This window comes from Nerophis ophidion, linkage group LG18 (assembly GCF_033978795.1).
Source record: "Nerophis ophidion isolate RoL-2023_Sa linkage group LG18, RoL_Noph_v1.0, whole genome shotgun sequence".
NCBI lineage: Eukaryota > Metazoa > Chordata > Actinopteri > Syngnathiformes > Syngnathidae > Nerophis > Nerophis ophidion.
This window is the reverse complement of record NC_084628.1, coordinates 19,100,414-19,112,913: the sequence shown is the minus strand read 5'-3', so window position 1 is coordinate 19,112,913 and position 12,500 is coordinate 19,100,414. Positions and strand designations below refer to the sequence as shown.

Genomic DNA, 12,500 nt, shown 5'->3' with positions numbered 1-12,500 from the left:
ATCTCAGTGCACACCAAGTGTTGTCGTAAAAAAAAAAGGGGGAATTTCAGTCAAGTACTGACCCCGCTGTGCCCGGGCCTTGTTAAACAGGACAGTGGGTCTTCATAAAGGAAGAGTAACATGGAAAAGAACGAAGGAGGAGAAGCCAAGACGTATCCGTCCATGCTGCTGCAACAAAAGAGGCCTTCAAAACAGGGTCACATGGCCTGCTAAAATAGCGGGGGGTGTAGTAGTTGAGACATTGTATTGATTTCCACAAATCACGCATGCATCTTGCCGGGTCAAGAGGCCGGCAAACGGGGGTGTGGGCTCAGTGCTGGAATCACAGGCACATACATGTACCAGCAACAATGCTCACAATGCTTTGCTGCTATAAAGTATTAAGACCTTTGCACGGCAGGGAAGCTTCACTTCACCGCGACGTCAGCTTAAGAGTAGCTCATCTCAGCCTGAAAATGTCGAAAGAGGTGCACGCGTTGCCAAAAGTGTCCATAGCTGGGAATGTCGGACATGTCTGCTTCTAATAAAAGCAGCAGCTGGGCCACAATGGGGGGGAAGGCTGAAAATATGTCAATAAAAGAGGCTATTTCACAGTAAAACGTAGTCAGAGGAGGTACAAGAATAGGATTATATTATAGTCTGAAGTCATGCTACTGTGTGCCCCTAAGCATGCCTTATTAATATTTTGATCATTACCATCTTGGATTATAATCACTGTTGCTCCACCGATTTAAGGGACGAGTCGGTATAGTCGAGCAATTACTGTTATCTGTTTCGAAAAAAGGTGGACTTTTTCTGTCAGCAACAATAAAATCCTGTCCATTGCTAAGATGTCGTGTTCTATGCTGCCTCCAGCGGCTAGGAGACGTGTGTATATATATATATAAGAACACGTACACATACATATACATATATATATACATATATATGTATGTGTATATATATACATATATATATATGTATGTATATATATATATGTGTCTATATATATATATATATATATATATATAGACACATATACATACATATATATATATGTGTATATATATATATGTATATATATGTATATATATATGTATATATATACATATATATATATATATATATGTATAAATATAAGTAACAAAGACTTAATTAAGAATAATATATATATATAATACATGTACATATATACACACATATATATATACATACATATATATATATATATATATATATACACACACATATATATATATATATATATATATATATATATATATATATATATATATATATATATATATATATATATATATATATATATATATATATATAAGTAACAAAGACTTAATTAAGAATTATTTGGACACCAGAGGAAAATATAAGGGTTAGGGTTTCTAATAAACAATAATTCTGAGGTTATTGAGGGAAGACTATTTTGTTGTATAATAAGGCCATGCAGAATAAGGCATTAATAAGTACTTAATAACGGCAAATTAAGAGGCAATATGTTACTAATTTGTATGTTAATAAGCAACAAATCAAGGGTGAAAATGTTCCCTAGACTAAAATTTTACCATATATATATGTATATATATATATATATAGAGAGAGAGAGAGAGAGAGAGAGAGAGAGAGAGAGAGAGAGAGAGAAAGAGAGAGAGAGAGAGAGAGAGAGAGAGAGAGAGAGAGAGAGAGAGAGAGAGAGAGAGAGAGAGAGAGAGATGCCAGCTTGTTTAAGGAATCCTCTGCTGCTCATCCAGACTATACAATAGTAGGCTGTTGCCATGGTGATGTCTGCTCCAATGAAGTTGTGACTGTCTTCTTTACCCATCAGCTTCAGTGATGAAAGCAACAAAAGTTGAAATGCAAAATAAAACAGCGCATAATTATGAAATGTTAATTAGCAGACTATTATAATGTCTTTAAATAGCTTTACTTAGTATTTGTAATCATGTATTTTTTTAGGTTAAATGTTTATTTAGTGCAGACGAATCTCACAAAAACTAAATAGATTTTCCAATGTTCGCTAATATTAAACGTACATAATATCAATACATTACACACCTAAACGAGTATGAGTGTATTTTTTTTCATTTATATCGACTTTAAAAATATTATAATAATTATTTTTCTCATATCTAACTCAAAATCATATTTCAGCAAATGTACCTTCATAATTTGTCAGAATCTTTTTAAACGTTGTAAGTTCCTTTAGTAAAATAATGACACTTACATGCACCGAAATTTGCATCTAAATTAGTTTCCCATAAAAAGAAGAATACTTGATTATTGAAAGAATCATATTGCTTAATCAGAGCCAGTGTACAAAAAATATATGTGGAAAAATTGAAGCCTTATTTCCCTAAAACATCTGATATATTTACGCCATAACGAGCGGCTGCAATAATCAAATAAAAGGTAAAAAAAAAAAAGTGCAATCCAGAATGGAAAAAGTATTGTTAAAATTAAATAAAAAGTGTTTATTTCCTCTGCACGCTCCATACAACTATATAGTACTACAGTATTTTTAAACGTGTATTTATTTTATTTTATATTATAAACCTTTATTTATAATATGCAACATTTACATACAATCAAGAAATAAGAATAATCAAAACAAGTACAAAAACAGTACAAAACAGCGCCAGATCAATAAAGTAACTAAAATGGAATACATCCATCCATCCATTTTCTACTGCTTATTCCCTTTTGGGGTGGCGGGGGGCGCTGGCGCCTATCTCAGCTACAATCGGGCGGAAGGCGGAGTACACCCTGGACAAGTCGCTACCTCATCGCAGGGCCAACACAGATAGACACACAACATTCACACACTAGGGCCAAATTAGTGCTGCCAATCAACCTATCCCCAGGTGCATGTCTTTGGAAGTGGGAGGAAGCCGGAGTACCCGGAGGGAACCCAGGCATTCACGGGAAGAACATGCAAACTCCACACAGAAAGATCCCGAGCCTGGGATTGAACCCAGGACTGCAGGACCTTCGTATTGTGAGGCAGACGCACTAACCCCTCTTCCACCGTGAAGCCCACTAAAATGGAATACAATATACATATATATATATTTATATATATATATCTGTGTGTGTGTGTGTGTGTGTGTGTGTGTGTGTGTGTGTGTGTGTGTGTGTGTGTGTGTGTGTGTGTGTGTGTGTGATAAAATGTAAAGCAATAGGCTCACACAAGTTCCGTAAATAATCCAAATTTGGAACACAGCATCATAGTTTTCACAGCTTTTTGGTTGTTAGAGGCAGAAACTGTTTTAAAGTAGCGTTGTAATTCTGTTTTTAAAGGCACAAAAAACAGTTTTGGATATTGAGAACCTTACATTTATGAATATAAATCTTAGCCAATAATATAATGAGGTTGCACAGGTACAATTCCATTTCAAATTTATGTATACAAAGTGCAGTTTGCTGACAGTGACGCACAGGGCCGCCATTGGCCAGCTCGCCCACAACTCCTCCCTCTTCATAAATCCAGTGTGTGTGCGTGTGTGTGAGTGTGTGTGTGAGTGAGTGAGTGAGTGAGTGAGAGTGTGTGTTGTGAAAAGACAGCAAACACCGTGCGAACACATTCCACTCTGCGCAAAACCATGCGCACTTTTTCTGCGCGCACATGACAGCCGGCAGGGACTTTTTCCTCTCCTATAATAATAATAATAATAATAGTAGTAATAATGATAATGCTGACGTGCATGCATTTTTAAGCTGACTAGAGAGTGTGCTCCGTCTTATAAATAGACTTCTTTTTTTTTTTTTCTTTTTAAAAAGCTGCCTTTTCTTCTCTAAAATTGGCTCCCGTACAAACAGCCGCGTTGGATCCGTCGGCGTACTGCGAGACTCCGGTGTACAACCCGGATCTCTGCCCCAACATGATCGCCGCGCAGGCCAAGCTGGTGTACCACCTGAACAAATACTACAACGAGAAGTGCCAGTCCCGCAAGGCGGCCATCTCCAAGAGCATCCGCGAGGTCTGCAAGGTGGTGTCGGACGTGCTGAAGGAGGTGGAGGTGCAGGAGCCGCGCTTCATCAGCTCGCTCAGCGAGATGGACAACCGCTTCGAGGGCCTGGAGGTCATCTCGCCCACCGAGTTCGAGGTGGTGCTCTACCTCAACCAGATGGGCGTCTTCAACTTCGTGGACGACGGCTCGCTGCCGGGCTGCGCCGTGCTGAAGCTCAGCGACGGCCGCAAGCGGAGCATGTCCCTCTGGGTGGAGTTCATCACCGCCTCCGGCTACCTCTCGGCGCGCAAGATCCGCTCCCGCTTCCAGACGCTGGTGGCGCAGGCGGTGGACAAGTGCAGCTACCGCGACGTGGTGAAGATGGTGGCGGACACCAGCGAGGTGAAGCTGCGCATCCGCGACCGCTACGTGGTGCAGATCACGCCCGCCTTTAAGTGCACCGGCATCTGGCCGAGGAGCGCCGCGCACTGGCCGCTGCCGCACATCCCCTGGCCGGGGCCCAACCGGGTGGCAGAGGTCAAGGCGGAGGGCTTCAACCTCCTCTCCAAGGAATGCTACTCGCTCAACGGCAAGCAGAGCTCGGCCGAGAGCGACGCCTGGGTGCTGCAGTTCGCCGAGGCCGAGAACCGCCTGCTGCTGGGCGGCTGCAGGAAGAAGTGCCTCTCGGTGCTGAAGGCGCTGCGGGACCGACACCTGGAGCTGCCGGGCCAGCCGCTCAACAACTACCACATGAAGACTCTGGTCTCCTACGAGTGCGAGAAGCACCCGCGGGAGTCGGACTGGGACGAGAACTGCTTGGGGGACCGCCTGAACGGGATTCTATTGCAGCTCATCTCCTGTTTGCAGTGCCGGAGGTGTCCGCACTACTTCCTGCCCAGCCTGGACCTCTTCCAGGGCAAGCCGCACTCGGCCCTGGAGAACGCCGCCAAGCAGACGTGGCGGCTGGCGAGAGAAATACTGACCAACCCCAAGAGCTTGGAGAAACTCTGAGGTAACAACCGGGAGACAACAAAACACACACACACAAAAAAAACAACAAAAAAACCCGCTCCTAATTCTTATCAAGACGCATTTTTTTTTTTAAATAATCCCCCATCCCCAAAAGTGTTCCAAACATGTACATTTATACTGTAAATGTCTTCATACTTGTGGTAACAGATTGTGAATGTTGTTCTGTGACACCTGTTTGGAATATTAATTTATATATCTAGTCTGTCCTTTTATTCCAGTTTACATTTTGAGTGTCAAACATTCCATCGATTTACTTGAATTTATTTTAATTTAAAGGTACTTTTTATTGGCTGTTGTTGTTTTGTTTTTTTTAATATATATTATATATATATTTCCTCTGCCGTGTTTCTTTTAGTCACAAGATTTGTTTTCTACAAAAAAATGACAACCTATAATAAATATTATAAATATATATTACGTTCAAATTGAAAAAGAAATGCACTTGAAAAAAAAACACTGGATTATAACATCTGTGATCTGTTTTGTTTTTAATTGTCCTCACTTTATTTAAAGAGCTAATAAAAACGAGTTGCTATATAATTGTTGGCTTTTATTAAACGTGTTTTAAAAAACAACTTGAATTTAGACGTGTTGCATGAAATTCACCAATGTGCATTAAACAAGGCCAACGCATTTGCACGCAATTACAGTCGTTGCGCCTTTTTTTTTTTGTACGCGTCCAAGCGGTTTTAAGACGCAAGCTTACCTTTTGGCTGACTCGTTTAAAGGCCGGCTCCTCCTCGTCCACCTCGAAGTAGATTTCGCTGGTCGTGATGGACAAAGTCCCCTTGGCCACCAGGCCTGGCGCGACCAGCTGGGCCGGGCTGCTCAGAACCACTGCGCCTATGTGGGTCGGATATATTCCAAGTAAAAATAAATGTGTGCAAATAATGGAGTATCCAAAAAATACTCAGTTTTTAGCATTTAGTACAATTTTAACTGTGCAGGGTTTGCATCATCAATTAAAAATACAAATGTCTGCAAAACGTTATGACAACGTGTGCCTGCAGCACCAACGTGCACTGGTGCAGAAACAAGAAAATTACCTATAATTGTTTTGCAAAAAAGTGCAGCACACACGCATGAAAAAGGACGAATTATGCGGGGGGGAAAAATGAAAATTCACTGTAATTGTTTTGCAAAACAGTGAAGCACACATGCAAAATAGGATACATTATGCAGAAAAAAAATGAAATTCACGATAATGTTTTGCAACAAAGTGCAGCACACAACCATAAAAAAGGAAAAAATATGAAGGAAAAATTCAAACTTAATTATAATTGTTTAGCAAAAGGTGCAGCCCACATGCAAAAAGACAATATGCAGAAAAAAAAAGAACATTCACTGTAACTGTTTTGCAAAAAAGTGCGGCACACATGCATAAAAAGGAAAAATTATGCATAAAAAAGGACATTCACTGTGATTTTTTGCTAAAAAAAAAAGTGCAGCACATGCAAAAAAGGACATAAGCAGAAAAAAATGAGAATTCACAAAATTGTTTTGCAAAAAAAGAAAAAAGACATAATATGCAGGAAAAAAAAGAACATTTACTGTAATAGTTTTGCAAACAAAAAAAAGTGCAGCACATGCAAACAAGGACTTAACATGCAGGGAAAAAGAAAATTCCCTATAGTTGTTTTGCAAATAAGTGCAGCACACATGCAAAAAAGGACATCATATGCAGAAAAAAGAACATTCACTGTAATTGTTTTGCAAAAGGAAGTGCAGCACATGCAAACAAGGACATAACATGCAGGGGGAAAAAATCACTCTGACTGTTTTGAAAAAAGTGCAGCGCACATGCATGATATAGGACATAATATGCAGGGAAAAAAGAAAATTCACTATGACTGTTTTTAAAAAAAAGTGCAGGGCACATGCATGATATAGGACATAATATGCAGAAAAAAAGAAAATTCACTGTACTTGTTTTGCGAAAAAGTGCAGCATACATGCATGAAAAAGAACATATGTAGTAAAAAAAAGCTGATTGTAGCTGAGATAGGCACCAGCGCCCCCCGCAACCCCAAAGGGAATAAGCGGTAGGAAATGGATGGATGGATGTTTTGCAAAAAAGTGCAGCACACATGCATGAAAAAGAAAATATGTAGAAAAAAAAGAAAATTCACTGTAACTGTTTTGCAAAAAAAGTGCAGCGCACATGCATGAAAGAGGACATAATATGCAGAAAAAAAGAAAATACCCTGTAATTGTTTGGCAAAAAAGTGCATCACATGCAGGAAAAAGGACAATCTAAAACATAATGCAAACAGTAAACTGCATTGCAATACATCAAAATGCTGCATGCCTTCAAGTTTACATCAGTTGATCTTATCACACCTTTATTGTGCATTGTTCACCCCTGACTGTAGAGCCAAGATATTTATCGATCCCTTAAAGTCAAGAGGAGCCACTTCAGCCTAACATCCATCTTCATTTGGGTCGCAGGGCCAATTATGGCTGATAGTGTTACAGGACACAAGTGGATTTGGGCTCTCTGATCCCTCCATGCCGGAGATGCAACCCCCAACCCATACCAGCATCCATGCACCCCCATCACCAACTACATGCACTAAGACGGAATTTGCTCGGTGCATTATTTTTTCCTGATTCTATCTGTTTATATCACGCTTGAGTGAATACTGCACACCTCATTACAGTATTTCACCTTGTAAACATCCAAGTGACGTCATTGGAGGTAATCCCATTGATAAGAAGCATATTGTTTTATTATGTTACGCATGCATTGTGACTGTACTTTCAATTTAAAGGTTGCCGCTTTGTGTGATGAACTACAGACACATACACACACACACAGTTAAACACACACACTTCAACACACATGCACAAGCCTGAAGCAGTGCAGCCATTGCTGATGCAGAGGAAGAGGATTAGGCTGCATAATCCCCTCAGAGATCCTTCCATAATTAGGCGATATGGCATTAAAATGTTTACACAAGAATAATGAAATTAAGGGCAAGTTAACACAGGCTTGGGGAGCGTATGTAGGTTAAATTCCCGGGCAGTCTTCGGATTATCGGTGCAAATGTTAGTCCGAGGGGGGAATTTGCTGCAAGCGAAGAACATGTCTCATTCCGGCTGCAGTGTATTTTTGGGCGATGGGGTTTTATTATGGGAGTAATTCATCTTGCTATGAAAATGCATACAAAGTTAGACAGCGTCAAAAGGTAACACGGACACTTCTTTAGGTACATCTGCAGTTTCTACACACTTCAGTAGAGCCATTGGAAACACTAGAGTGAGGCTGAGTGTGTTATTGTCGCTTCAGTCCGTATGCATCGTTCAAGGAGAAATATCCTTAAATTTGAAAATGATTAGCTCTCAGTAAAAGAATATTGTGATTAATGGTTTGATCACATTTAAAATCCCCATTCAGGCTGAATAAAACATGCACTCAGACTATTTAGGAAAAAATAAATATATAAAACCTCAGAATGATGTAGTTTTCTATTTTTTTCCCCCAAAATAAAATGTCCTGTTTATGTATTCATTGTCCTCATAGAATGTAAAATCTGTGTGCTTTTGCAAAATGCAGACATTCAAATTCTCTGTTAAGTCTTTTAATTTCTAGTGAAGATTGCATTTTGTAAAAGAAAACATGTAAAAAAAAAAAGGATACACTTGGTAAGACTTCACTTTTTTGTTGATTAAACATGGCTAAATGAAAAAAAAAAAAACTTTGTTATTATATTGAAGTTGACAAAGAAAATAGTCTAATAATCCATATTTTGTATTTTCAGTCTGGCTCATATGCACCTTTATGATGTTCTGGTGTGTTTATTTTTAGAATACGCAGCAGGCCAATTAAATAAAACCAAATTTAGACGCCACTGTTGTAGAATGACAAAAAATGTTGTGGCACTGGAGTATAAGCCTGTATCATACATCCACACATTATTATACGAATGTGTGAAGAGTCGTGTAAAGGCTGAGCTGGTTTTCAGCTGCACGAAGGCGAGGGAGCAAAACAAAGGGTAATGTCTAATGCCAGCGGTTCCGTCATTGTAGAGGGCAAACCAGGGTTTACAGCCGTCTCAGGCTCCGCCCCCTCCCCTTGGCAGGAGGCGGAGTTTGGCTGGCTGACAAGAATCAAGTCTGGGATCTCTCATGAGGCCTGTTCATGTCGGCGATGATAAGATGGGAGCCAAGCAAGTACAGGGCCATCCAAAAACTAACAAAACACTGCTAACAATGAACATTGTGGAGGGAAGGCCGCAGCGCCCCCGCAGGAGGGAAGGCAAATTGCAATTTTGAAAAAAATACTGCAAGAAAAAATATGTTCTAAATGTAAAAAAGAAATAAAATAAAATATTTTTTGGGGCTTGTGGAACCTTTGAATACAGTACTTTAATGAATAAATCAGGGGTGTCACTCATTTTAGATTGAGGGCCACATAGAGAAACATCTACTCCCAATCGGGCCAAAATGATAAAATCCTGACACAATAACTTAAAAATAAAGACAACTTAAAATCATTTAGTTTAAAAAAAAAATATTACAAGCACATTCTGAAATTGTACAAATCATAATGTTGTAGGTTTTTTTTACACTTACATGTTGCGGTAAATAGTATTCTATCATTTTTTTGTCGTTATTTATATTTTCTGAATAAATGGGTGTTAATATTTAATTTATCAAGATAAAAAATGATGTCAAAATCAATTTACAGGATGTTATTTATGTAGTTTGATCATTTTCCTCGACTGATGTACTAACATCATATGGTTTATTTTGTACATACTGTATGTAGCATTATGTACAAAGATACAAAGAATTGCTATTGCGACATCCTGTGGACACATTTAGAACAGCTGTTTCATTCATTTAAAAAATTGCAGGTTCATTTTTATACTTAGCAAACTCATCCCGCAAGCGGGATAAAACCTGTTTGCGGGCCTGATCCAGCCCGCGGGCCGTACGTTTGACACCCCTGGTATAAATACACAACGTGAGGGATTGTCATCCATTCATCAAGACAAGATGTCCAAAGTGTGGTCTGGGCGGCGTTTGCGAACCGCAGCTTGTAATTTATCCGTCCAGCGGCACATTGTAAGGGTACGCTTAAAGAAGGAAACTAAAAACAAAAACCAGCACAAATTGAGGTACTGTAACAAAACAGGTAATATGTTAAGTCATATAAACAACAAATAATAATACATAAAGTAGTATGCTTTGTCTTCTATAACACCGAGTTAACATCCAGGTTGTTATTTTTCTTTGAATATATTCGTGACTTCTTACTACTTTAGTTGGTTGTAGCAGGTTTCCAAAATAGTAATAAAAGAAAATCTCTGGGTGGTGACCAGTCCAGTCCTGGACTTAACTGGACTGACCGCCATCCTAGTCACTGCCATTGTGTCCTTGGGCAAGACATTTTAACCACCTTCTCCCAGTGCCACCCACACTAGTTTAAATGTAAAAATTAGATATTGGTTTTCACTATGTAAAGCGCTTTGAGCCAGTAGAGAAAAAGCGCTATATAAATATAATTCACTTCACTTCACTTACCTGTGCCCTATTAAGGACAGGCCTAACGAGAACATTACCAGCATATGACATCCTTTGGTATTTTAGCATGTGGCCGATGGTAAAAACAACGAGGATGTCCCAGATCTACGAGAGCATTTGTAAGGTCAAAGGTCATAAGCCTTGTTTACATTTCAGCTGTATATAGTAAGTCCTCTTTTATCTCTGTTATGTGGTTCCGGGCCGGACCGTAGTAAATGCACTTTTGCAAGTAGGGATGAATCAAATATTTTCACAGCTAAAGCAAAAAAAACACCTAAATACAGCCCGTGTAGTCACCTTTTTACTCGTTTTATCCAATATAGTAGTGCTACCTGCGGCTGAGCCAATCAGTGGCCTCGACACTGAACTGTGCGCTCTGATTTGTTTGGTCTTATCTTGTGGCCAATACTACAGTGGTAATGATCATTTTAATTTATTTAGCCATTGAGCCTAAAATGTTTACTTTAGGCCAATAATACATAACATTTGTTTTAAACATAATTAGAAATAAGTAAAAAAAAATATTCCGCAATAGAGTGAAGCTGAAAACCTTTAAGCTCCGTGGGAAAAAGTAAACCAAAAAAATCCTGCTATTTGAGCAATTATGAAAGAGGAGACAATCTATTAGGGTTGTATGGTATACCCGTACTAGTATAGTACCGCGATACTAATGAATCATTTTCAGTACTATACCGCCTCTGAAAAGTACCGGTCCAGATATTACCAGTTAATGAACAAGTAGATTAATAATTCATTTTCTACCACTTGTCCTTAATAATATTGACAAAATAATAGAATGGAAAATGACACAATATGTTACTGCATACATCAGCAGACTAATTAGGAGCCTTTTTTTGTTTACTTACTAATAAAAGACAATTTGTCTTGTATGTTCACTATTTTATTTAAGGACAGACTTGCAATAAGAAACATGTGTTTACGTACCCTATGATTTTTGGTTAAAATAAAGCCAATAATGCCATTTTTTGTGGTCCTCTTCATTTAGAAAAGTACCGAAAAGTATCAAAATAATTTTGGTAGTGAAGTGAATTATATTTATATAGCGCTTTTCTATTGTGACTCAAAACGCTTTACATTATAAAACCCAATATCTAAGTTACATTTTTAAACAGGTGCGAGTGGCACTGGGAGCAGGTGAGTAAAGTGTCTTGCCCAAAGACACAATGGCAGTGACTAGGATGGCAGACGCAGGGATATATGAAAAGATATCCATTTATATATATTATATATATATATATATATATATATATATATATATATATATATATATATATATATATATATATATATATATATATATATATATATATATATATATATATATATATATATACATTACATTATATCCACGAGGAGACTGAGAGCAGCCACTACTCAATTTTAGACGTCACAGAAAGAGGCTAAACTAACTTTAGCTGTTCATTTTTGTCATTTCTAGTCATGTATCCTCAAAGGTTACACCAAATGGTATCAACCCTAACTAGTTCCTAGTAGTATCTGCTTTTTGTCAATGTAGTTTTCGTACACACCACTTTAAGTTCGGTTCAATGTCAATTTTCACTGCCTTTGTCGTCATACCACCAAACGTTACCCCCAACTAACCAGTTTAGTTGAGCGACCAAACAAAGAAGCCTAAGTTTCCATTTTGTTGACTGCAATATGACTGCAATATAAGCCACCATGTGGCCAAAGAAAGTTGCAAGTGACAGCACTTTGATAAAGAAGGTGAGAGAGACGATTGACTTTAGGAAAGGGTTCGTTGGAAAGTACGAAATGGCGTCCTTGAGGTTCTGCACTCATCTCGGTCTTCACCAACAGGAGTCTTAAATAAAGATAACACCATACTTGCCAACCCTCCCGGATTTTCCGGGAGACTCACGAATTTCAGCGCCTCTCCCGAAAATCTCCCGGGACAAAATTTTGTCCCGAAAATCTCCCGAAATTCAAGCGGAGCTGGAGGCCACGCTCTCCAACATT

General features: G+C 38.7%; 2 protein-coding genes across 2 annotated transcripts in view; one reads left to right on the top strand and one right to left on the bottom strand.

Moving 5' to 3' along the window:
• The window catches only part of LOC133536842 (neurobeachin-like), a 652,776-nt gene that overhangs the window by 204,323 nt on the left and 435,953 nt on the right, over positions 1-12,500 (bottom strand). Inside the window, exon 40 of the mRNA XM_061877477.1 lies at positions 5,680-5,816. Coding sequence (XP_061733461.1) covers positions 5,680-5,816 — 137 coding nt within the window. The remainder of the gene's footprint in view (positions 1-5,679; positions 5,817-12,500) is intronic.
• Positions 3,518-11,653, top strand: mab21l1 (mab-21-like 1). The gene has a single exon (XM_061877476.1). The coding sequence runs from the start codon at positions 3,873-3,875 to the stop codon at positions 4,950-4,952; it is 1,080 nt and encodes a 359-aa protein (XP_061733460.1). The 5' UTR covers positions 3,518-3,872; the 3' UTR covers positions 4,953-11,653.

What these genes read in the sequence shown, in the direction of transcription:
- mab21l1 (XM_061877476.1), top strand. Translation starts at nt 3,873, where the DNA reads ATGATCGCCGCGCAGGCCAAGCTGGTGTACCACCTGAACAAATACTAC.